Below are 27,201 nucleotides of genomic sequence, written 5' to 3' on the forward strand. Positions count from 1 at the left end.
AAGAGAGTGGGGAGCATACCTTGTCCCACTTGACCAGATGGTATTTGAATTCATCCCCCATCCCACTCCAAAGGAAGTCATGATGGAGTTTCTCAATTCGGATTGTCACACTCGCTGGAATTGGGAACAAAGATAAAAAATAAGTTGGTAAATTGGACAGAGTGCGAGATTAGGGTTATCCTACCACCTTTTGACAAATACAATCCTTTCCAACCTGCCAATCTACTTTCAATCTTCTCAATTACTGCATCCCAAATAGATTGGTCCCTAGAAGCTGCCCCCAAAGGAAGGCTAAGGTAATTCATGGGAAAAGAGGAGACCTTACATCCAAGAGTGTTAGCCAAAAACTGGATGTTGCGAATGTTACCAGCTGGAACCAACTTCGACTTGGATAAGTTCACTTTCAAACCAACTTATCAAAAAAAAAGTTCACTTTCAAACCAGATACAACTTTAAAGCAAAGTAGAAATAGCCTTAAGTCCTGAATCTGGTTCTGCCTCACAAAATATGGAAGTATCAACAACAAATGAGAAATGTTAGCAGATTGGTGTCACCAACCAAAAACCCAGCCAAAAGTTTTTCTAAGGATGGTTAAAAGGTAACCTGACAAGGATGGTTATAATAATTTATTAATTTCTATTTTTATGCATGACCTTGTGGGTCTCAAACTCATGACTTCACTCTCTTATTTATATGTGACTGGAAAGTGTCATTTTGAGAATAGCTCATTGGTATACAATTTCCATTCCTTTTTTCTTTTATTGTTGTTATTATTATTATTTGATACCCATGAGTTTGATTTAAATCTTATATTTGGGTTACTTTCATTTGTTTATCAATGGTTATATGACTTGTCTTCCTTAAGAAAATTAGTTACTTAGGCTACCGAAAGGGGGTAGCCTTAAAATAATTATAGTCAATCTTGTCACAATACAGTGTAAAGATGCTTGGCAAGAGTCTTTTCTTTGGGTTGCTTTTCAACTCTCTTTCTCTCTCTCTCCACCCCCCCTTGTTTTTGTTTTCTTATTTGCTTGGCAAGATTCTTTACGCTAATGTACTAGTAATAGTTCTTAGTTGTTTTCTGATACACTAAAGTAAATGGAGATTGCTCTTTCTGCTGCTCAGGCGTCGAAGGTATTGAAACTACAGAGAAATAGTTTGGAGTTTCTTTTGGATCACTTTTGTGGAGTTATTGCGAATAAAGAGTATGCATTTTTAATTAATTTCCCTATTCACTTGATCGGCTATGGTTTCTGGTTTGACAATTTCTTCCTACTTTTATTACTGTGAGGTTGACGAGTCAACTCTTTGTAGATACCAGAATGCAGATTGGAGATTACGCCCTCTTCCTGAGGATATGGTCAGGTACAGTAGAAAGTAGAACTTGCCATGCAATCTTCTTTCTTTCAATTTTTTCCATTGTTTCTTTTGTTACTCTTTTCCTATTCCATTTGTTATCCTATTTAGATTATTCTGTCTTCTGAGAAAAATAGATTTAGTAGTTCATTGACCAAAGTGAAGTAATTCTGGAGGGTTTGGCTCTGTATCACATGCATATAATTGGCATCTTTCTTTTCTTGCACCCACCAGCCACCACTTGGCATATGTGATAACATCCATAGGTATTTGGTTTAGCAAAGCATGTAAACTGGTGGCCGACTTTGCAGCAGTATAATCAATTTGAAAATGTCGTCTTAAAATTTGACAGTGCTAATTTAGATTAGATCGGGAGGTAATTAAATTGATTGCAGCTGAAACTGCCTTTGAAAGATTTGCAATAGAGATTGCTGTAATTATGTAAATTGACACACACAAACTCACACAGAATGTGTATGTATATTTTCTGTTTTGCTAAGTATTCTGTATATGTTTTTATATATTTGGAAATCTGACTCCCACCTACATTACAAATAATTCTTTGTCTACTAGTGTGGTTAATATTTGATAATTGGTCTCAATTGTGATGTATATGTGAGGTATTCCATGCTCAAGGTTACTTGTTTGCTACTTTTTACTAACGATGACAGTTGTTTAACTTCCCCCCTCATCTAATTGAGTTTCCCTTGATCACAGATATGCCAGAGAAGATACACACTATCTATTGCATATATATGATTTAATGAGAATGGAGTTGTTTTCAATGCCCAAGGAGGACGAAAATTTTGATTCTCCTTTAGTAGAGGTACAATCTTCATGGACCATTAGCATCATCTACATATTTTGTGGAATTATGAATTCCCCCCTGATGATGCTTACATTGTTTGTGCATTGAATCAATAAACTGCAGAAGCCTTCTTTTTATCCTTGACTCTATTTGAGGTTCTTCGTTGGTTTTGGTACTGCCGGATGGTAATTTTTGCCATTTTGAAAGTATTCGTCATTTTTGCGATATCTGTGCTTCAAGCATTCATAAACCAAGGAAAATCAGTAAATAACTCTAAAAATTTCTTTACAGGAGTTTGTGAAATTTCGAATCTGTCCTTGCATACATGAATGAATAATAAAAAAAAAAAGATGATTTTTTCTTTTTTGAGAAGTAATAAAAGTAAATTAAAAAGCACAAAAGGTGCAACCTGAGTACTCAAGAAGTATACAAGATAGACACCTATCTGAAAGGAGAAAAATATTCTAGAAAATTATGAAAGTTAAACCCGTTAAAGTCCATTGAAGTTGTCTAAAGGAGGAGAATATCGAAAAACAGTTTTTAGCAACTCGTAGTGGAGTAAAAGATGATGAACGGATTCCTCCCTCTTCTTACACTTGTAGCACCAATCAATCACATTGTTATGTTTTTTCTTTAGATTATCAATGGTGAGAATCTTTCCTACAGGGGATGTCCATGGGAAAATATATGGCTCTCGTAGGAACTTTAGTCCGTCAAATAATCTCACAGGAAAAGGGGTCCTTATCATGAGAAACAAAGACATTATAAAAGATCGAATATTGAACATCCCTATCTTGGAAGGGCCTATGTACTCTTGTATATGCCGTGTGTACTGGCCGTGTCAATTTCCTGTTATATTAATAAAATTTATTTTACCTATAAAAAAAATCTTGGAAGGGCACACATAAGCTTGTGTTCACTTCCTCCTATCAAACTAGTGGAATACAACAGATTAAAGAATATTGTAATACATACGTCCTCCAATCATGAGTCGCTTTGATAAAGCTTATATTCTACATTGGAATTACTAGATATCTCCAAATGGTTCACTATAGAAGTAACCCATGGGCAACATTGAAAAAAATTGGGAAATCCTCCTTGAGAGCTCTACCTTTACACCACAATTCATGTCCGAATCTAATGACAATTTTAAAACTGTTTCAACCCTTAGATACTTATAACTAAGCTTCAAAGCCATATGGTTCTTGCTCCTCCCATCTTTTGTTGCTTGTGGACCCCCCCAAAGTAACAAAGTTGCAAAGTTGGAAACTTATGCATCCTGTAGAGCTGCAGCAGGAGCTTGGTATGCTTCATGTGGATATTCAATTATTCCATCAGTTCTTGAGGATAGCACAATTTCATATTTGTTGCAAATTTGGTGCTGTCCTTGGATTAATGAATTTAATTTATTTCAGGCAGTTCCTGGGAGGCCATTCATTGCATAAATTACAAAATTGCCACTAAAATATCGTTGAAGTTTTCTGCTTTTTTAGATTATTCTATATCTTTTCATTTGGATTTTGCAAGTAGCAGTTATGTGGGTTATAATATTGCCATTTTTATTGTTTTTAACTTGTCAAATGTGTGTGTGTATATATATATATATGTTTATGTGTTGAGGTATTCAGTTTAGTTGTTCTTGTATTTGTATCGGGCTTTGCCTAATTCTTTGATCAATAAAATTTGTTTACTTACAAAAAAAAAATGTGTTTGAGGTATTCAGTTTTGAGTCTTTAGAAGCTACCGTTGTATAATTGAGGTGAATATGAATAATTATTTGGAGAAATAAAGTTGAGTTTAGGCTCTGGCATGGGGATAATGGGTAGAAATATTTCTTTATAATCTGTTTATATCTTCTTGCTATGCTGTACTGATAATTTCTGGTGTTCTCAGTCACTCTACCAGTCAAGCTTGTGATCCACCAATCTGATTTCCATTAGGATAGTGATAGGGTTACTATCCTATTACTTACCCATTTACTACTCATAGTTGATTTCAAATTTTTTATTTTTTTATCATCCTTAATCATTAAGAAAAAATTAAAAAAAAATATAAAATTTTACTAATAGTCACTTAACCATTCAGTGAAAATATATATATATATATATATATAAAAAGAATAGTAAATGGGTAGTAGGAGAGTAGTAACCTTATCATTCTCCTTTCCATTATATCCCTGTAATATTTAAAGTTTCTGACAGGAATGTGAATCACAGAATGGCTTTTCTCCTCTCTTGAATTTGGACTTTTTAGGAACCTTTGTGTAGGTCTTCTGTCGCAATGGCAGCAGCTAATATTGTGATGAGATTTGGGCAATATAAGTTTTTATGTGCATTGTTCAAATTTCTTGAACGTTGGAAATTATATGAATGCGCATTTGAATTCTATTAGTTCCTAATCCAGCAATTTTGGTGACCAAAAGTTTCTTCCCCTTCAAGGAAGATGTGAACGAGTGATTTTAATCTTTTGATTAGTGGAGCTTGAGGAAAATGGTGTCTATGATTTTTCTTTTGTCAACATATACTTCACCATATTCACTGTGTCCTATTTTTGACAGGTCTACAAGCGCAGTTATGATGTATGCATGCAGCTGTATGAGAAAGAGGTTTTGACAGAAAACTCATATCTATATATATATGGGTCTGTTTCTTGCTCTCGTTTACAGTTCCAATTTGGTGCATGAATTTTCCATATATATATAGCAATTAAGCAGAAATTTCATGAATTTCTTTTCAAATTGGTGTTTTTCCACTCTTCATTTAGCTCTTCAATGTCTTTATTTGATTTCACACGCATTTCAAACTTTAGATATCTTGTTAATTGGGTGGTCCCGTTTGTATTTTTCTTCTGCTTGGGTTTAGCACTGTTTGGAGCTCTCGGATACATTTAATATAAAAAGAGTTGTTTTACATCCAAAGAACTGGATGTGAATTATTATGTAAATGAATGGATGAGATCGATTGTGCTAAATGAATATATTTCGTCTGTCCATTTTCTGACTAGACACGTCCTGATAGATTTATTTTCACACAATGTAAGCCCAACTTATCTATAAAAAAGTCATGCTTGCAGAAATTTAAAAGAAAAAGTAATTCTTAGGCTCAGTTTGGATACCAAAATCATCTCAACCCCTCTCATCTCATCTCATCTCATCATTACAATTTTCACAAATTTCCACATAAAATACAATAAACAATTCAACTTTTTCAAATCCCAAAACAATAATAATATTAAAAAAATATATTCTAACAATATTTTATTCAACTTTCATTTAGAACCATCTCATCGCATCTCACTATCCAAACCCCCACCTTACTCTTTTGGTAGAGTTATTTCTCTTTCCTCTCGAAAACTTTTCAGTGGATATTTATTTATTTTTTCTTTTGATGCAGGTTGCAAGCTGCTGGTCTCAATGCTCAGGAGCTTGCTGTAGTTGCAGTAAGTAGCTTCTCATTTTACTGTGCCATTTCTTTTATTATTTAGATAAAGGGTGTTGGGAAGATTTATTATAGAAGATCTTCTATCTGCTTTTCGTTACAATTGTTTGGAATGTAGGAGCCTCATAATGTATTGATAATGTTGGATTTATACAGTATTTTGACTCATGCGATCAATTGAGAATCTACAGTTTGTTGGTTTATGCAATGAAGTGAGCTTTAGTTATCTGTTTTCTAAGCATATTAGTTTTGAAGTGGGAGATGGTGCTACGTGATCAGTGGTGGTTACAGGACTCTCAAAAAAGCTTGCCCGGAGGGGTATATGGTGGCTCGGTTTGATGATGCCTCTGTGGCAGATCTTTTGGAGTCTAATAGTGAACTCTCTATGGAATGTTAGTTTCGTTAGTGGCTCATGATGGGAAGTTGAGGCTTTTACTCCATTTTTTAATCTGTTCTACTCCACTAGTTTCAGAATAAGAGGCGAAGACAAGCGGCTTTGGGCTCCATTAAGAAAGGGAAGTTTAATGTCTGATTCTTTTATAGTGTCCTTATCCCCAATAACACCAACCCCTTTCCTTGGAAGAGAATATGGAAGACGAAGGTACCTCTAAGAGCTGCATTCTTTGCTTGGACAGCAGCTTTCAGGAAATTTTTTTTTTCCATCAGTAAACGAGTTTGTTGATGAGATAGAGCAGGCATAGAGTACATGGGACATATACAAGAGCGAAACCTAAGCATGAGTGTCCAGTGGTACAAGAAAATCATGGACGTTCAATGTATTAAAATCTATTACAAAAAGATCTCATCGTGCATCAATCCATGTTGCGCTTGGTGATTATCAAAAAGCTGCAGAGTCATATGAACAAATATATCAACTTAATCTTGATAACATTGAAGCACTAAAAAATGAAGACAAATTAGTCAGCCTGTTGAATCCTGTTGGAGAATTGGAACTGGATATTTCTCCAGATGAAGTAATAAATATTTCTCCAGGATTGGTAAGATTATATTTCATGTGATAAAAGAAAGAAGCCTAGAGCTCCATCTCCCAATTTTGTGTGCACTGCTCTAACAAAATCCACTTCCCAGTGTTTAGAACCATTCCTGCTCTTATGTAATATTCCTGCTCTTATGTAAGTTTTAAGTTTATGATGGGGCAGTATGATGAAGTGGTGATTGAGTCCAAATGTTTCATCGTGTTAAAACTTAGAGAGGGTGCTGTGCGAGTAACAGAGAGAAGTTGGAAAACAGAGTACTCGGTGGAGTTGGGGTACTCTTCAAATCAGTGGCTTGTGAAGGTACTGGAGGAGTGCTTGAGCAAGGGGAAGAAGGAGGTTTATTCGGCAACTCGGAATGGTTTCTCTAGTCTTATAGCACAACGTTGTGTTAACAGGCGAGGGAGATTTCTTGAATTATCCGAGTACAATCAGGGAGGGAGGAGAAATGTCATTTGCATTCCATAACGGAGGGGGATGGAGGAAGATGAGGGAGAAGCTGAAAGAGAAAGGTGCGGATGGCTCGATAAGGGTTGGCGTGCATGGAGGAGGGGGCCGGAACCTCGGTAGTGGGGCATTGAGACATAAAGATTGGTCGTATAAGGAGGCGTTGTCCGTGAATATCAACCAGCGGCAGGGTGGTGCGAACGTGCGTGAGCGGCAGGGTGGTGCGAACTGGCGCGATGGCGGTGGGAACCTGCGTGAAGAAGGTGCGAGAGCTATGGGTAGAGGACAAAGGCCATGGCAGAGGGAAGGAACGCTGCATCAAAAGTGTATGTCGTGCCATACGTTGTGTCAGGAGACGTGGGAAGTCAGAAAGGACTTGGCGGATTTGCGGGGACTGATGCATTCACTGCAGAGAGATATGGCTACAATAGTGAATTTTGCCGGGTCTATTAACGCAATGGAGGAGATGGTGGTTTTAAAAGGGAAGGAGAAGGTTCATGGGCCGGGCTATCCTATGAACAAGGCCCAGTTGAAAACAAAAAAAGGTAAGGGCTGGGCTGTGTGGAGAAAAAAGAGTGGGCCGACGCGGCCCAAATCCAATCTTAGCAGCCCGCCCGTAATCACTCGGGCTGATGGGGCAGGGCCTTCTAGGCTTTCTGGTCAGCAGGTACTTGGGCCTGGGCCGGCCCAGCCCAGGAATGTAGGACTCGGGTCAGAGCCGCCCTCGAGCCCTAGTAGATTCGGGTCTGAGAAACCCGTTTCGTCCACGAGCCCTAGCAGGCTCTCACCCGAGCTGAGCAGCCTCGGGTTTGTGCCGGATAGTCAACCGACGGCGCTGGGTCAGCCGACGGTTACACAGACAGTGCCGACGGTGGCAGTTGTCGCCGATGAAGCGACGCCGGTGCTCTTCGCGCAACAGGCGATGGTGGGTTTCGAGGATCGACTTTCTCCACCTCACGTGGGACAGATACCGCCGACGAAGGGAGGCGGGGGTTTCTCGACTCAGGTGGACCTCTCAGTGAGACATTTGGAGGAGCTTGAGGTGGATGAGGAGGAGAATGATTCGGATGATTTTATGCACTCCGTGGAGGATGAACTATTCATCCCTGAGGCTTGCGGTTCTGAGGAGCTTTCGGTAGGGGGTAGCTTTCAGGATAACAGAGTGGGGAATCCAATCCCACTGAACTATTATTTTCCAGACCAAGTTTCAGATTGGGTGATACACAAAGCAAAGGAAATTCGAAATGTGGTAGGGATAGATTGTGATGGGTTTGAGGAGCAGTTCATAGCTTTGTTAACTGCTATGGAAGCTGGTCACCGCCAAAATAAGAAGGGGGAATCGAAGAAAAGCCGAGAATTGAAAAGATTGATGTGGTCGATGAATTCGGAAGGTGGTTCGAGTAGGAATAGGGCAAAAGGGAAGGGGCTGAATATTTCTCAATGAAGCCTAAGATTGTTTCTTGGAATGTTCGGGGCCTCAATGTGGTAGAGAAACGTCTTCGGATTAGACATTTAATTCGTGAGTGGAAAGCGGATATTGTGTGCTTACAGGAGACAAAACTGAAAATGATCAACAGGAAGATTGTGAGGAGTTTATGGAGCAACATATATGTAGATTGGGTTTATTTGGCCTCTTCAGGGGCATCGGGAGGAATGGTGGTGATGTGGGACAAGAGAGTGGTGGAGAAAGTGGAGGAATATATAGGGAGTTTTTTGATAGCGTGTGCATTCAAATGTGTTTCAGATGGTTTTTCGTGGGCATTTGCGGGGGTATATGGGCCTAATCTAGATTCAGACAGAAGCATGTTGTGGGATGAGCTTGTAGGGGTGTATAGTTGGTGGGAGCTCCCTTGGTGCATTGGAGGGGATTTCAATGTGGTTCGTTTTCAAAGTGAATGTTCTGGAAGTAGAAGATTGAGACCAGCAAGTTTGGAGTTCTCGGAGTGTATTTTTGACTTGAATTTGATTGACCTTCCACTTGTTGGGGGTGGAGCAACTTGGTCAAATAATCAGTCTTGGTCCCGATTGGACCGTTTCTTAATTTCACCTGAGTTTGAAAGTCATTTTCCTGATATCTGGCAAACTCGTTTGGCACGCCTAGCATCAGATCATTGGCCAATTTTGCTTGATTGTGGAGGCATTCGTAGCGGTAAAAGGTATTTTAAGTTTGAGAATATGTGGTTGAAGTCTGATGGTTTCGTGGATAGGGTCAAACAATGGTGGAGTTCGTATCATCTTGAAGGTACACCTAGCTACATTTTTGCAGGCAAATTGAAAGAGTTAAAAAGAGACCTAAAGGTGTGGAACCAACATACTTTTGGCAATGTAGAAGACAATAAAAATACAAAGTGGGAGGAAATACAGGAGTTAGAAAGACTTCAAGAAGAGAGACCACTTACTGAGGAGGAACAAATTCATAAATCTAGTTTGGCTGTAGATCTTGAGAGGATAATTCTACAAGAAGAGATGTCGTGGCGCCAGAAATCGAGAGCCCTTTGGTTAAAGGAAGGGGATCGGAACACAAAGTTCTTCCATAAAATTGCAAATTCTCATAGAAGAAATAATAACATTGAGATGCTGAAAATTGAAGGGGTCGAGTGTAGAGAAGAAGAAGCAATAAAAGACCATGTGGTAAATTTCTTTGAGGTGCTTCTAACTGAACAGGTGGGGTGGAGGCCGACTTTGAATGGATTGGTTTTTGGTAATATAGAGTTGGAGGAAGTTGAAAGGATGGAAAGGGCATTCGAAGAGGTAGAGGTCTATGATGTAATAAAGAAAATGGCTAAAGATAAGGCACCCGGTCCTGATGGTTTCTCCATGGGTTTTTACCAAGAATGTTGGGAGGTGATAAAGGGAGATCTTATGAAGGTGTTTCAGGAGCTTTTCTCGATTGGCAAATTTGAGAAAAGCCTCAACACCACTTTCCTTGCTTTAATCCCTAAAAAGGTAGGGGCTTCTGAGATCTCCGATTTTCGGCCTATCAGTCTAGTGAATGGTACGTACAAGATCATTGCTAAAGTACTTGCTAATCGTCTGAGTGGGGTCTTGGGACAGATCGTCACTAAGCCCCAAAATGCCTTTGTAAAGGGTAGACAAATACTTGATGCGGCTCTAATTGCTAATGAATGTCTGGACAGTCGTGTGAAGACTGGTAGCCCAGGGCTTATGTGCAAGTTAGATATGGAGAAGGCATATGATCATGTGAATTGGGATTTCCTTCTATATCTACTGGGTAGGTGCGGATTTGGAGACAAATGGAGGTCATGGATCAGATGGTGTATCTCTACGGCAAGATTCTCTGTGTTAATCAACGGCAGTCCAGAGGGTTTCTTCCCGAGTTCGCGTGGCTTGAGACAAGGGGATCCATTATCTCCATTACTCTTTGTTATTGTTATGGAGGCACTAAGCAGGATGATCTCAGCCTTAGTGACTAATGGTAATATGAGTGGTTTTCAGATTGGATCGCCGAGTAGGGGTACCACCACCATCTCACATTTACTGTTTGCAGATGATACGCTTATTATGTGTGATGCCGAGACAGAACAGTTGAGGGCTGTGAGGGCATTGTTGCTTTGTTTTGAAGCAGTGTCTGGTTTAAAAGTGAATTATGATAAATCTGAGTTGGTGCCTATTGGAGAAGTTCAAAATTTAAGGGTAATGGCTGGTATAATGGGTTGTAAGATAGGGTCTCTCCCTATGAACTATTTGGGATTACCTCTGGGTATAGCCTCGAGGGCTCTTTCTATTTGGGATACTGTGATTGAAAAAGTAGAGAGAAGATTAGCAGGTTGGAAGAGAATGTATTTGTCAAAAGGGGGCAGGATCACGCTTATTAAAAGTACGCTTTCCAATCTACCAACTTATTTCTTATCCTTATTCCCTATACCGGCCAGCGTAGCGGGACGTCTTGAGAAGATACAAAGAGATTTTTTGTGGGGGGGCCTAGGTGAAGAGTTCAAATTCCATTTAGTCAAGTGGGAAATTGTATGTCGTCCAATCTCCAATGGAGGATTGGGTATTAGAAATCTGAGGATGTTTAATCGGGTACTACTTGGCAAATGGTTGTGGCGGTATAACAAGGAACCGGATGCCTTATGGAAGATTGTGATTGAGAACAAATACGGTGGTCTCGAGGGGGGTTGGTGTACTAGAGAGGTGCGAGGGGCCGCTGGAATGGGATTATGGAAACACATTAGAAGAGGATGGGTGGTTTTTCATCAACATACAAGATTGCAATTGGGTACAGGTTCAAAGATCAGATTTTGGAAGGATGTTTGGTGTACCAATTGTACTCTACAAGACAGTTTTCCTACACTTTTTGAGATTGCAAATGCTAAAGATGCCATGGTGGCGGAGGTAATGGAAGTTGTAGGTAGAAACATCCTTTGGAATATCAATTTCTTCAGGGCAGCACAGGATTGGGAGATGGGGAGTTTTATAGACTTTTATAGCCTTTTATACTCTTGTCGCCCAAATACCCAGCATACAGATGATTTGTGGTGGTGTCCAACAAGGAAAGGAGTCTTCACTGTTAGCTCCTTTTACAAGGTACTCACACAAGTGCGTGACAGTCAATTTCCTTGGAGAAAGCTCTGGTGCAATAAGGCTCCTCTCAAATCTTCTTTCTTTGTGTGGACAGCAGCTTTGGGGAAGATTCTTACTACGGATAATCTGAGAAGACGAAACATAATCATAGCAGACTGGTGTTGTATGTGTAAAAGAGGGGGTGAATCGGTCGATCATTTACTTTTACATTGCGAGGTAGCCAGGACTATTTGGGATGCGGTGTTTAACAGAATAGATCTAGCATGGGTGATGCCAGAAACTGTGATGGATGCTTTGGCCTGTTGGACTTCAATTCGAGGAATGAGACAGATTAAAGCGGTTTGGAAGATGATCCCAAACTGTATTTTGTGGTGCTTATGGCAGGAGCGCAATGAGAGGATTTTTGAAGACAAAGAGAGATCAATAGCAGAGCTAAAAATGTTATTTTTTAGGACCCTTTGTACTTGGACTCATGCTGTGGACTTTAATGGCATGGAGTTTCATGAGTTTCTAGTTTCTAATGTTCCCACCTAGTTAGGATGGGAGCAGCATAACTTTTCTTTGTAATTGACACTTTTTGGATGAATATATACTTATTTTACTTATAAAAAAAAAAATCTATTACAAACAACAAATGGACTAAGGTATTAATCTAAGCTTGTCCATTGACCACTTACGATCCTTGAAGTTTCTTTCATTCTGCTTACTCCAAAGACACCACCATAGGAAAATTGGGACGATCTTCCATATTCCCACAATTTGAGTACTTGGACAACCGCACTTGTCCAACCAAATATTTGAGTACTTGGACAACCGCACTGGTCAGCAACAATTCTCTTTTCCGTGGAAGAGTATTTGGAGGCGTTTGTGCCGTCTAAAGTTGCTTTTTTTACTTGGACAACCGCACTTGAGAAGATTTTGATGGTTGACAATTTGAGGAAACACGGCAAGGTTGTTATGGAGCGGTGCTTCATTTGTAAGAAAAATGATGAATCGATTGATCATTTACTCTTACATTGTGAGGTGGCTAGGGAGTTATGGGTTGGGGTTCTTAGTAGAGCTAGGTTGAGTTGGGTTATGCCAATGAGAGTGTTGGAATAGGCGGCACAAAAGCTCTCAGTTGGCAGTGGTGTGGAGGATGATTCCTTTGTGTATTATGTTGTATTTATGGATAGAAAGGAATGAGAGGTGCTTCAACGACAAGAAGCGAACCGTTGAGGATATCTGGAAATTGTTTGTGTCTTCTTTGCTTGTAGTGGTTTTCGGGTATTGTTCTTAAGGGAGGAAATGCTCATGAGTTTTTGTTTTGTTTTCAGATTTCTAGAATGTAATTAGGTGCTTATTTTGTATACTTCCTGTGTACATGGGTTTCGCCAAGATTCATTCAATAAAGTTTCTTACTTATCAAAAAAAAAAAAAATGAAATAATTGTTACTTATAAAGCAAATTTCTGTTTCTTTCCTCTTACATTTATACTTAACTGGGTTGTAGGGGCTTTATGAGTGGCGGGATGTTGTTGCTCGTGCAGAGGATGAGAGTACTGGATATATATTACCAAACAAAGTTCTTCTTCAAATTGGTATTTGAGAAACCTAGGCAAATTTATATCAGTTTATATATGTAGTTATTGTTGTCATTAGTATTCAAATAGTTTTCATAGAAATTATATATTTTGACTTGTTTTGATGTGTTTTATAATTTTGTTGAAAAGCCAAGCAGAAGCCGGATGCAACTAGCAAGTTACGTCGAATCGTAAAATCAAAGCATCCTTACGTGGAGCGCAATCTTGCTTCCGTTGTTAACATCATTAGGCATTCTATGCATAACGGTGCTGCATTTGAAGCTGTTGCTGAAAATCTGAAGATTGGCCACATGGAAATGGTAAGGCCTCTATGGGACTTGATGATAGCGTGCCAATCAAAATTGTTACATCAACTGTGAATATATATATTTTAATCAAATCTTGGGGAGATCTTGAGATGATCCATCATATGTCGTTTTGATAAGTGGAAAAGATTAAATGGCTGGTAAAGCATTTAAACATCAAAACATAAAGACTACAAATCTCAATCCAGAATGGGCTTTGGAACAATAAAGCATCATTACAGAGCTACAGTTAATCAGTCTGTCTTTTCTGAAAAATAAAGTCGGAAGTAATTTTGAACGGTCACCATATTCTCAAACTAGTGATATAGGTCCCACTACTATGAAGGTTCACCACTACGCTGAAGTTTCTGGTGGCTTTATTTAATGCTTCTACGTATAATTTATTCTGTTAGAAAGTCAGAAGTTTAGGTTGTGAAAATTTACACAAAACAATAGACTAGACTATTTTCGTGTTCTAGCACTCAATTGGCAAACTAGTGAGCTTATGAAGCTGTAAATTGAGTTGAAGTGGAAAGGATATGGGTTTTTTTTTAAATAGATATATATAATATACAAGTAGGAGATTTTATTGATGCGAAAGTATAAATGGGCCTAGTTTAAGTACACAAAAAGTATACAATAGGAAACACCTTGTTAGAAATAAGATGCAAGTATACTTATCAAAAAAGAAATAGATACAAGTGAAATTTTATCTTTTATGTAAGTTAATCTGTTTTGAGTTTATCCCATGTTTGAGTTGTTAATCTGTTTTTCCAGTTGAGTTAATGCATTAGAAAAACATTTTTCACTACAAAATGTTAGCCACTGTTTTCTAAACAGCGGTATATTTCGTTATTCAGGTATCGGATGGAAATATTGTGGTTACCGATGGATCTGAGGCTGTCTTACACGATGCTCCTGCATATTTTCAAGGTGCAAATGCCAGAGGAGAAAGCATTGAAGCTGGTGATATGAAAAATAGCATTTCGGTACTCTTGCCTGCTTGTTCGGAGCAAGACGAGTCTCTGGAGCTTGGGTGCAGTGCCTCTGAACTTGGCAGAGATGGACAAGGGGCTTCTTTTGAAGTTTTAGATAAAAATGGGAAGGTAAATACTGGTTCTGATGGTTATATTGCAGAGCTCCCCACTGAAAGGCTTAAGGCAAATGATGACACCTTGGTATCGGCTTCAACAAAAGTTGTAAGCCATGATTCTTTTTTACATTCATGATGTTTCAGATTCTTGCTGGTAGTGGTTTTATTTTATGTTTTATTCCTTGTAGGTTACTGGAGCAACGGTTCAGATGTTAAAGAAGCCTAGTGGTGCTTTTGGGGCACTGCTCGGGAGTTCTGCTCCAAAGAGAAAGTTTAATACTGATAAAAAGGTGAGTTTTATGGATTCATTTAGAATATTCAGTATATAGTCATTCTTCTGCTTTACCCCTTTTTACGCTAGTAAATACTTGAATCTGACATGCTATTTTTAATCTCTCTCTCTCTCTCTGCATTCTGGTTGCTTTACTTCATAGCACTTCTTCATTTACATTCTTGTTGCTTGCCAAGGGAACTTTTCCTTGCTGTATCTGTTTTCCAAGTTACACATGTAATACTAGAGCTTTATGAATATTTTGGTAGTTCTGTTTTTAGAAATCTCTCTGTCCAATTATGTATTGGCTAGAATTCAAATTCACGCCTTGTAGATATATATATGTATATATATATATTCCCTTATGAATAAATTATATTAAAAAACTTTTAGCAGGAAGAGATGAAGTTGGAACAAATCAGGTCTTCAGTGACCTTCCCCTTCCACACATTTTCGGGCACGAGTGAGCAGTCACAACCAGTTACGGAAACACTGGATACAGTTGGGGGAATTCATCATCTTCAAGAATCAATTGTCGTGCCAGCTGCCAGCTCTAATTTAGAGGAGATTATAACTCTAGTAGATGAATCAAATATAGAGGAATCAATTCGTGGAAATAGGGAAGCTACAAATGGGCACAAAAACGATTTCGGGACATCTGCTTTAGAATTGGATAGTGGAGATGAGCCTATGTCTCTCTCTGAATTGTCATCAAGCTTCCAAAAATGCTTTGAGTCAAGTAATCAAAATGGGAAAGCCAGACAAGTTGAGAAATCTCAAGAACCTGGTTTCTTGCAGCTAAGGCCATTTGATTATGAAGCAGCACGGAAGCAGGTCAGATTTGGAGAAGATAAATTGGAAGAGTTGGAATCAGGAAGCGAGAAAGGTTTAAAGGGCCGGCTCAGTTCTCGGGGAAAGAAAAAAGGTTCAGTTACAGATCGAACCCAAAGAGACGATGGCACAAGAGAACTTGCACAAGGCATGCGACGTCAAGCTTTTCCGGCAACAGGGAATCGTAGCGCAACTTTTCGGTGAGTCCCTTGCTACATATTGTACTTGTCGGTGTATGACAGATAAAAAGAATGCTTATCAACCTCGGTGGGTTGTCATTTCATTATCCAATACCAATTTCCTTTGTTCTTACAATTCTATTTGAATATTTTCATTAAGAATAATTCTATTTGAAAGCCTCTACACCATCATAATTTGATTTGAAAGATAAACTTTAAAATTTAAATCTTACAAATCATATTATGTTACATGGATAGAATGTAATGTGAAGGCTTTCAAATAGCACTACCCATTCATTAAATTAATGCGTAAAATACAGAACTTTTATATATGATTTTTACTTATCAACTCAACACATTTCTGTATTTTACGCATTTATTTTATGAAAATATTACTATATTAGTCTCTGCAATTTGACCTTCCCACGTATTCATTCCTGAGTTTTAGATAGTTTAAGATCGATCATAGGGAATCGTTCAACATATCCAAGTGATCCAAGTGTCATGGCTTCCAACTCGGTTGAATGGGGGAGAGATTATTCCAAATTGTAGAAGGGGAAGTCTTCCTATCTCTGCACAACAAATTTTTATCATTCCGAATTTTGAGTCGCTGAGTTTTAGAGATTTTTACATGTGATTCATTCTTATCCTTATAATGTTTCTTTTGTATCAATAAGGACAAATGTTTATCGAGGAGTTTGAAAATGATAAAAAAGTAGAAATGATATTTACAATTGTAAAATACACAAAAGTCATGCAATTTCTTTGAAAAAAAAATGAGTAAATAAGGTATTTATATGAAAAAAAAAAATTAATTTTTTAATAGTAAATTTTTTTTTTTTTTTTTTAAAACTATCACGCGACTCTTGCGTATTTTATGATTATACGTAGCATTACTAAAAAATAATGACTGAGATTTAAGAATTATTTCTAGTGTAAATGATAAGGATCAAGTGGACGCTGGAGGGTGTGATGTAGCCAGAAGCGCCTGTTGTTAATGCATCAAGCTAGGCATGGAAATGCTGTTAACTGCAACAGGCAGGACGGGACTTTTTACCATAATTTCGAAAGAGTAATGATACATAGAAAATCTTTTGAGTTGGATCTTCATTCAATGAAAAAATCATTTAATGTCTCCATAGATGAGATATACTCATTTATCTTAACTGTTTAGTAACACAACGGTCCTCAGATATAAAATAAAATTATATCTGCACTATATCATATCATCATTTGAATACTTAGACGAAATTTGTTGACATTACCGTCAATGGCAATAATGTGAAAGATGAGAGGAGGGACGAATGCCCTGGCATTGAAAGAGAAGCACAAAGAGCAAGTCCAATCCAAGAAGCACGATCATTTGGTGGTAAAGGGATTGTCACAAGGGAGTCGGCACTCCGATGAGTGAACCACTCCAGAATTTTACTACGAATCATATAGACAATTCTGTGTAAAAGATAGAAAATATTGTAAACTTTACCCGAACTTTACTCAAAAGGAGAGAATTAATATTACATATACAAAGGGAGAATTAAAATATGGTATATTGAAGCAAAACAAAGACTCATAAAAATTTCTTACTTGCATAAGGTTACTTTCATTCGTAGTTTTATGAGTCTTCTCTTGACGAGGAATGCCCCTTATCGATATTTCAATTTCGAGGTCCTTATTAGAGTGGAGATCAGGTACTGTTTTTCATTTGTTTTTTCTAGATAATCCATAAAAGGACCCATGGAATCTCGGTACTCAGAAAACAAATCATTGCAGAGTTTCAGTTCTTGCTCGAATTGTACTTGATCATGCTGGTACAAAAGACGAAGTGCACGTTTATCCGTTGTAATGGTTGGACAATCACTCACAAATGATGCTAAATTGTGGCTGCTGTTGTACTCTAGCATAGACATCAATTGATTACTTGGTATCACTACAAAAAATTGGGCATTTGCCGGCATTTTTAGTAATGACGTTTATGTAAATGCCGGTATAAATAGTGATTTGCCGACGTATTGTGTATGCGCCGCTAATTAGCGGCGTATAGGCGTAGCGGCGCATACGCCTATACGCCGGTACTTAAATACACATTACCGGTGTTTGTGCAAATGCCGCAAGCTTGGAGTTGATTTGGCCGCGTTTAGATTACTGGCGGTTATAGATATGCCGGAACAATAATATTTTATCGACGTTTTATTTTCACGCCAGTAATTAAATATATATTTATTGGCATTTGCATAAATGTTGGTAAAATATAGACGATTTAGCGGCATATATATTAGCGGCGCTTAAAGATATGCCGGAAAAATATATATTTATCTACGTTTCATTTTTACGCCAGTAATTTAATATATATTTACTGGCATTTGCATAAACGTTGGTAAAATATAGAAGCTTTAGCGGCATATATATTAGCGGCGCTTAAAGATATGCCGGAAAAATATATATTTATCTACGTTTCATTTTTACGCTAGTAATTTAATATATATTTCTCGGCGTTTGCATAAACGACATTAAAGTAGAGAGGATTTAGTGGCATTTATATTAGAGACGCTTATAGATATGCCAGAAAAGAGTTATTTATTGACGTTTCATTTTCACACCGGTAATTAAATATATATTTGTCGGCATTTACATAGACGTTAGTAAAGTATAGAGGACTTAGCGGCGTTTATATTACTAGCGTTTATACGAAGGCTGGAAAATGGACATTTATTGACGTTTTATTTTTATGCCTCTAATTAAATATACATTTATCGGCGTCTGCATAAATGCCAGTAATAAAATCTCATTTTTTCCATTTTTTTATCAAATTTAAAAACTACAGCCTATTCTCACTTAATCCAAAATAATAAAATAATTGTACCCCAAAGCCTATTAAAGGTGAGCTAGCTTTTGAAAGAAAGAGAGACAAAAAAAAAAAAAAAATTTGAGCTAGCTGGAGCAAGCAATTTAAAAAAAAAAAAAAAAAGTATATATGGCCAATCAATATGGAAACGTGACCTATATTTTATGAGATTTTGGTATTGGATTTGGAAATTGGAAGTTGGTTGAGATTGGATTTGGTATTTGGTTCAGGAAACGTGGGGTGGGTGTATTTATAGAATAGGACTCAATATTTATGGAATGAGAATAATAGATTTTTTAATTAAATTTAGTATTTTTATAAATTAAAAAATAAAATTTATGGCTGATAAACCCAAGCTAGGGTTTTGTAACGGACACAAGAAACCCAAGCCCGCGAGAACATCTGGATCCGTCCCACGCCGAAGCACGTCTCCCATGCACATCACTGATGCACGTTTCTTCCCCCCATTTTTTACTAGGGTTTTCAACAACGCCACACACTTAATTTCACTAAACTTCTATTTGCACCTAAATCATCTTCCCCAAGTTAGGGTTGCCGCCGCATGCAGTAGCCATTCTTCTTCCTCAACCCCACGTATATTCACCACCCTGGCCAGTGCCCAACCAATATTGCATGAACGCACGGCCATTAACAGCCGCTTCCACCAGCCTCCATCTGGTAGCCCCACTGTAGTGCCCCCTGCTCAGCCATCGTAGCCACTGCAGAAGCTCCACGCACGGAACCGCAACGTCAAGCGTGCGGTTGTTGAGAAACACCAACCCGAAAGTCAGTCCCTTTGCGTCCAACCGTCAGCCCTTGGCTGCCTGGCCGTGACTACCAAACCTCACTGCCCACCCTGCCCCTCACCCACTCGTGGTGCCACCACCGTAACCCAGCCGCAAATCCACAGTGGAAGGCTCACGTCGAAGGCTCTGTTTTCACCATACCGAAACAGAGCATCCTGAAGATCATTGCTCCCGATTCCGTTAGGTGCCGCCAGCCTCGGCACGGTGAAGTCCAGCTCTCCGGCCTGTTCACCTCAGCCGCCCAGCTCCGCCCGAGTGCCCCCTGCACGCCTCCATCGCTCTCGGTAAGCCACATCCGATCCTTCCAGTACCATTGACCTCTCTCTGTCTCTCTTTCTCTCACATTAATATCTCTCTCTTGCTCATCTCTCTCTCTCTCTCTCTCTCTCTCTCTCTCAGTCCTCTTCCACCTCGCCGACCATCCACGACTGCCGCTCGTTGCCTCTCTCGGTGAGTCCTTTAGTGCCTGGCCTCTAATTATCACACAACGAAAAGTACGTATGTAGGCCGATTGTAAGTGTTTGAAATAAAATGAGGGTTTTTTGTTTTTTTTTTTCTTAGGCATTTACGTAAATTGTTTAGTATTAAATTACACATATGCCCTTTGAGTGTATTTATAAGTTTGGACGTTTTTATTTTTTACCGAGGCTGTCAACAGGTTTCAGAGAACTTGTAAAATATTTTAAATAGACCTAATATTATTTTATAGTACAAAAATTATATTTTTAAAAATTATTTTAGAATTAATGTATTAATTAGAGTGATTAGCGATATTGATGAAATGTGAAAGAGTGGTGGTATTTTAATCTACCTTCATTCCAACATGTACATGCTTAAAATTACCTATAGGCTTTAGCTATATATCCACCAATTATTTGTTGATTTGTGATGTGCACACTTTCCCTAAGATGCAGTGATTCGTTTGCATTAATTCCATTTTGATACAAACAATATATATTGTAGGTTATCTAGCTAGATCAATTACAGTTAATAGCAATATGGACAAAACCAGTTGGATGACAATGCGTCGAAATACGAAAGAATATGTTGATGGTGTTAATGGGTTTTTAAAGTTTGCAAGTGACAACATGGGTATTGATGGGTTAATCTGTTGCCCATGTAAAAAGTGTTGCTTGTCCAAGTATTTCAAGGTTGATATGGTGCACGACCACTTGATTTACTATGGAATTTGTCAGGGTTACACAATTTGGCACGCTCATGGTGAGAAGGTAAATTCTACACCTAATGTTGGTACTGATACCCCCGCCAATGATGAGCAAAGCCAAGAAGGACCTAGTGAGATGCATATAATGTTGCAAGATGTTTTTCCTATGTTTGTACCTGGAGTGGTTGGAGATGGGCTTGAAATAGGTGTGGAAGCTGAAGCGATAGATGAAAATTCTCAAGGTCCCAATGAGGGTGTTCAAAAGTTTTATAACATGTTGAAAGATGTCGATAAGCCATTATATGAAGGATGTACAAAACATAGCAGGTTTAGTGCTATTGTATGTTTGTGGAATATGAAATGTTTAGGCGGATAGAGTAACAATATCTTTGCGGAGCTTCTTGAATTTCTAAATGAATTACTTCCATCGGGAGCATCGTTACCTAAAAATACATATGAGGCTAAAAAGTACATGAGTGACTTAGGGCTTGAATGCATAAAAATCCCAGTATGTCCTAACAGTTGTATGTTGTTTTGGAAGAATAATGAAAATAGAGAAACATGTATGTTTTGTCAAACTTCAAAATGAAAGCAAAATGCTGATACAAATGGAAGGAATAAAAGAAGCCCAGCAAAAGTTTTGCGTTGGTTTCCTTTGAAGTCAAGATTGCAAAGACTTTTTATGTCATCGAAAATTGCTTCACACATGAAGTGGCATGCTGAAGGTCGAACAGATGATGGTGTATTACGACATCTGGCCGATGGGATGGCTTGGAAGACATTTGACTCACAACACACTGATTTTGCATCTGACCCACACAATGTCAGACTTGGATTAGCCGCGGATGGATTTAATCCTTTTGGTAACATGAGCGTTTCTCACAATACTTGGCCAGTAATGATCATACCTTATAATTTGCCTCCTTGGATGTGCATGAAACGATCGACTTTCATGTTATCCTTGATAATCCCAGGCCCATCTTCACCGTCTATGAAAATAGATGTGTACCTCGAGCCTTTAATAACATAACTAAAGGAATTATGGGAGGTCGGATCACCGACCTACGATGCCTGCTCCAAAAGAATGTTTACAATGTGTGCAGCCTTGATGTGGATAATCAATGACTTTCCTGCATATGGTGATTTGTCTGGATGGAGTACAAAAGGTCGATTTGCATGTCCTTGTTGTATGGATAATATGTGGTCTAAGTGGTTAAAACATGGAAGAAAGTTTTCGTATATGGGACATAGAAGATTCTTACCGATGAATCATAGGTGGAGAAAGCAAGGTAGTGCATTTGATGGTATGAAAGAAATTAATCATCCGCTTGTTGTGCCAAATGGAGATGACATTTTGAGACAATTAGAGAATGTTGAATATGTTGCTGACATGCAGAAAAGAAAAAGGACTACTGAACATGATCTTGACATGCAATCCATATGGAAGAAGTGCAGTATTTTCTTTGATCTACCATATTGGAAAGGAAATTTGTATGTTCTAATAGTTAAAATCTTGGAAGAGAAGGATCTAACCTAGACATACCAACTCGGTTTATACTCGTCTCGCTTTTAGAAAAAACTCATTCTTCTTGCCCTTGTTTTCAAGGTTTTGGGTTTATCTATACCAAAAAACCCTAGGTAGGCCGAATGGCATTTGGCTTGCCATCAAGCTATAACCTTTTGGTGACTGTAAGAACCGAAGTCATTGAGTTGCAATACCCTTCCAATCGCAACTCCATGCTTGATATCTTAAGATGAAGGCTTTGAACAAAACTCTAGTGATGGTTAGCTAACACATGGCCTTTATAAAAGTACCTTCTTTGTCTTTTTGTCCTTGGTTCTTTTTGGAAGAAAACGCCTCCATGGATGAACCAACCATACTTTAAGTTTTGGTGACCAAAACTTCCCAACCCTATGAACATTCCCTTTCTTTGGTAAGTGTTTGGAGAGAGAGAGAGAGAGACTTTCATTCCTTACATTTTAAAACAAACAAAAAGGGTTTTCTTCATAGGATCCAAAAATCTCAAAAGAAATATTTACTTTTCATGGGAAGAAAAGAGAATCATAAGTGTTCGTACCTTTCTCTTCCTCTAGAATCTTAAAAATCTTGAAGCACCTAAGCAATGAAGATTGATTGAGCTGAGTTATTGCATATTTTATACATTTAGAACCAATATATTTTATTTATTTCATTACATTATTATTAGTTTTAGATGGAAAAATGGTTAAGATGAATAAATCTGAGTTGTGATTTAAATTGGTTAATAGCATGATTTATGCTTAATTTTATAACTTGTGATTGCATCTGCTCAGAGCCACTCCTAAAATACTGGCATGATTGGGCAATCTTGGGTCTTGTGGAATAAATCAGGGGTGGAGGAATCACCCAAATTTCTCATGGAGGAATGATCAGCCTGGTCGGTCTCCGCCACCTTCTCAGCAACCATTTCATCAGGCTGCTCCTCAGCACTAGTATCAGCCATATCAGAGTTCTAAGAGCTATCCTTTTGTAACACCTCTAGGATTTTAGCCTCATGTAGCTGCACAGAGTTCTCAGCCTCAATCATCTGCGAAGAAGTCTCTAAATGACAGTATGACACAGATGGCGAATACACTTCAGCAATTCATGCAGATTTAGGCCACTACAAACAATCAGAACACTCAGGCCATAAATGACTTGCGGGGCACCATCAATAAGATGAGCATGACATTGAGCACTCTAGAGAAAGGGAAATTCCCAGCACAGCCTCAGCCTAATTCTCAAGTATACTGGTAACAACAACAGCAAGTGCATAATGTCTCAGGGGAGGTTTTTGAGACAGCGAAGACCGTTTTTACTTTGAGAAGTGGATAGGAAGTTCCCCAACCAGAGATGACTATGGACACACAGGTAGTTGCTCCTACACCTGAAGATGCAACAGAGACTGGTACCCGTGATTCCCTATCCTCAGAGATTGGCAGCTGGCCAAAAGAACAAATACCACACTGAGATTCAGGAGATTTGCAAGCAAGTAAAGATTAATATTCCACTCTTAGATGCCATACAACAAGTGCCTTCATATGCAAAATTTTTGAAGGACTTGTGCACAGTGAAGAGGAAGCTGAATGTAAAGAAGAAAGCTTTCCTAACAGAGCAAATCAGTGCATTGATATTGAGCGAGATATCTCAGAAGTTCAGAGATCCCGACTCTCCCAACATTTCCATTATGATCAGTGAGTCACACATTGGAAGAGCTTTACTTGATTTGGGGAGTAGTGTAAACTTGCTACCATTCTTACTGTATGAGCAGTTGGGATTGGGTGAGCTGAAAAAGACCTCCATCATGCTACAGTTGGCTGACAAATGAGTTAAGGAGTCGAGGGGTATTGTTGAGGATGTGCTGGTCCAGATGGACAAATTTTACTACCCAGTGGATTTTGTATTGATATGTAGCAGCCAAACTCCAATATTTACCAAGCTCCTGTCATTCTTGGAAGACCATTTCTGGCTACGTCAAATGCTTTGATTAATTGCAGAAGTGGAGTTCTGAAGCTTACTTTTGAGAACATGGCACTTGAGTTGAACATTTTCAATGCTTGCAAGATGCCAACACATTTTGATGACACAATTGATTTGAATGCTGTGGAGAGTTTTACACCAACAAAATTTATTTGCTCAACTTTCCATTTCTCTGATAATGATTCCATTTTTCAGTCACATGAATTTTTACTTGATGAAAAAACTGACCATATTGATGAAAATATCTTTGAATTTTTGGACTGTTTTGTAGATTCTTCTTTACCACTTGAAGAACAATTTGTAGACGCAAGATGGAAACCCCAGTTTGAAACACTACCACCACCGGACATACTTAAATCTTTAGAGGAAGAAGTTCCCCACTTGAAACTGAAACCACTTCCTCAAGATTTAAAGTATGTGTTTCTTGTCCTAAAGAAGACACTTTTCCTGTGGTGAGTTAAATCAGAAGGATGAAGCCCAGTTGATTGAAGTCTTAAAAAAGCATTGAGGCGCAATTGGTTGGACAATAGCCGACATCAAAGGTATTGATGCTGCTGTTTGCACCCACATAATCCATCTTGAAGATGATGTTAGACCAGTTCGTGATGCTCAACGTAGGCTCAATTCTACCATGAAGGAAGTTTTCAAAGAGGAAGTGCTCAAGCTGCTCGCAATGGGTATCATTTATCCAATCTCAGACAGTAAGTGGGTAAGTCCAACTCAAGTGGTCCCAAAAAAATCTGGTTTAACTATTGTAAAAAATGATAAAAATGAGTTGATTCCACTAGAATGGTTACTGGTTGGAGAATATGCATTGATTATAGAAAACTTAATTCAGCCAGTAGGAAGGATTATTTTCCTTTACCATTCTTGGATCAAATTTTAGAAAGAGTGGCTGGTAATGCATTTTATTGCTTTTTGGATGGATACTCTGGTTATTATCAAATTGATGTAGCACCTGAGGACCAGGAGAAAACCACTTTCACCTATCCTTTTGGCACCTTTGCTTTTACCAGAATGCATTTTGGTTTGTGTAATGCTCCAACTACTTGTCAGAGATGCATGATGAATATTTTTTCTGATATGATTGATGATATTTGTGAAATATTCATGGATGACTTCTCTATTTTTGGGAAATCTTTTGATAGTTATTTGCATAATTTGGCACGTATTCTCCAGAGATGTGAGGAAAAAAATCTTTTACTTAATTGAGAGAAATGCCAATTTATGGTTACTCAGGGCATTGTCTTGGGACATATTGTTTCTTCTGAAGGTATAAAGGTCGACAAGACAAAAATTGAATTAATATCTAAGCTTCCTATCTCTAGGATGGTTAAGGATATTTATTTTCTTGGCCATACTGGCTTTTATAGGCGATTTATTCGAGGGTTCAGTTCTATTGCAAAACTTTTGTGCACTCTTTTACAAAATGATATTGAATTTATTTGGACTGATGAGTGCCAAAAAGCTTTTGATACCCTTAAAGAATCGCTTACCACTGTCCCTATTATGCAACCTCCGCAGTGGGACCTTCCCTTTGAAATCATGATAGATGCAAGTGATTATGCCTTAGGAGCTGTTTTGGGGCAACGTGTAGATAATAGACCTTTTGTGATTTATTATGCCAGTAGAACCTTGAATGATGCCTAGAAAAATTACACCACTATTGAAAAAGAATTGCTTGCAATGGTTTTTGCATTTGAAAAATTTCGGACTTACATTCTTGGTTCTCCTGTTACTATTTTCATTGACCACTCTACTCTTAAGTATTTGTTGGCTAAGAAGGATGCAAAACCATGTTTGATTCGTTGGATTTTACTACTTCAAGAGTTCAACATCAACATTAAGGACAAGAAAGGAGTTGAAAACGTGATAGCTGACCACCTCTCTAGATTGCCATCATCCTCCTCTTCAAATGTCAGCCTCCTATTGACGATAGTTTTTCGGATGAGCAGTTGTTTGTGATTAATAGAGCTCCCTGGTATGCGGACATAGTCAACTATCTGGTGACTGAATGAATGACTTCTGAATGGTCCACCCAAGATAAGCGTCGATTTCTCTCTGAGGTACGACACTTTTACTTTGATGATCCATACCTTTTCAAATATTGTTTAGACCAATTGATTCAAAGATGCATTCCTGATGATGAGTTTTCTTCTGTGTTGAGATTTTGTCATATGGGTGCATGTGGTGGTCATTTTGCAGTAAAGAAAACAGTCGCTAAAATTTTGCAAAGCGGTTTTTACTGGCCTTCCATGTTTAAAGATGCTTATAATTTTTGTAAGGCTTGTGAGTCTTGTAAAAAATTAGGATCCATTAGCAAAATAGACATGATGCCTCTTTCCCCTATTCTTACTTTAGAAATTTTTTATTGTTGGGGAATAGACTTCATGAGACCTTTTCCAGTTTCCTTTGGAATTGCATTTATTTTATTAGCTGTGGATTATGTTTCAAAATGGGTGGAGGCCATCGCTTGCAAAAAAAATGACCATCGTGTTGTCCTAAAATTTTTGAAATCTCTGTTCGCTCGCTTTGGCATGCCCAAAGTTATTATTAGTGATGGGGGTTCTCATTTTTGCAACAAACTATTTTCTACACTCATGAAGAAATATGGTATCACACACCGAGTTTCTACCTCTTATCACCCTCAAACAAATGGGCAAGCAGAATTGGCAAACAAAGAGATCAAAATCATTTTAGAGAAAACTATCCATCCTAATAGAAAAGATTGGTCAGTTAAGCTTTTTTGATGCTTTGTGGGCTTATAGGACAGCTTTTAAAACAAATCTAGGGATGTCCCCTTATCGATTAGTTTATGGTAAAACTTGTCATTTACTTGTTGACGTTCAGCATTGAGCTCTTTGGGCTATAAAACATGTTAATATGTCACTTGATGAAGTTTCAGGGTTGAGAAAATTGTAGATCAATGAATTGGATGAAACTCGTCAGGATGCTTATGACAACTCTCGGCTGGCGAAGGAACGCATGAAAATTATACAAGATTAGAAAATTCATCCAAAGCATTTCACACTTGGCCACGAAGTTCTTCTTTACAACTCTT

At 38.2% G+C, this 27,201-nt stretch overlaps 1 protein-coding gene and 1 pseudogene across 3 annotated transcripts; both read left to right on the forward strand.

Annotated features, from left to right (window-relative positions):
• The first annotated feature begins 1,123 nt into the window (after positions 1 to 1,123).
• LOC108985166 (protein RRP6-like 2) lies at positions 1,124 to 15,964 on the forward strand. Of its 3 annotated transcripts, none has more exons than XM_035688828.1 (10): positions 1,124 to 1,205; positions 1,315 to 1,365; positions 2,074 to 2,182; positions 4,722 to 4,804; positions 5,557 to 5,602; positions 13,080 to 13,167; positions 13,300 to 13,469; positions 14,315 to 14,653; positions 14,736 to 14,837; positions 15,212 to 15,964. In XM_035688828.1, exons 2-10 carry the CDS (start codon positions 1,358 to 1,360, stop codon positions 15,851 to 15,853), a joined length of 1,587 nt encoding a protein of 528 aa, XP_035544721.1. In that variant the 5' UTR covers positions 1,124 to 1,205; positions 1,315 to 1,357; the 3' UTR covers positions 15,854 to 15,964. The 3 variants fall into 3 exon arrangements, with proteins under 3 accessions (XP_035544721.1, XP_035544722.1, XP_035544723.1); XM_035688829.1 differs by having other exon boundaries at positions 15,215 to 15,964; XM_035688830.1 differs by having other exon boundaries at positions 14,315 to 14,560.
• Positions 15,965 to 23,513: 7,549 nt separating this feature from the next.
• Positions 23,514 to 26,890, forward strand: LOC118348019 (annotated as a pseudogene).
• The last annotated feature ends 311 nt before the right edge of the window (positions 26,891 to 27,201 follow it).

The sequence above is a fragment of the Juglans regia genome, chromosome 3 (genome assembly GCF_001411555.2).
Source record: "Juglans regia cultivar Chandler chromosome 3, Walnut 2.0, whole genome shotgun sequence".
NCBI classification, from domain to species: Eukaryota; Viridiplantae; Streptophyta; class Magnoliopsida; order Fagales; family Juglandaceae; genus Juglans; species Juglans regia.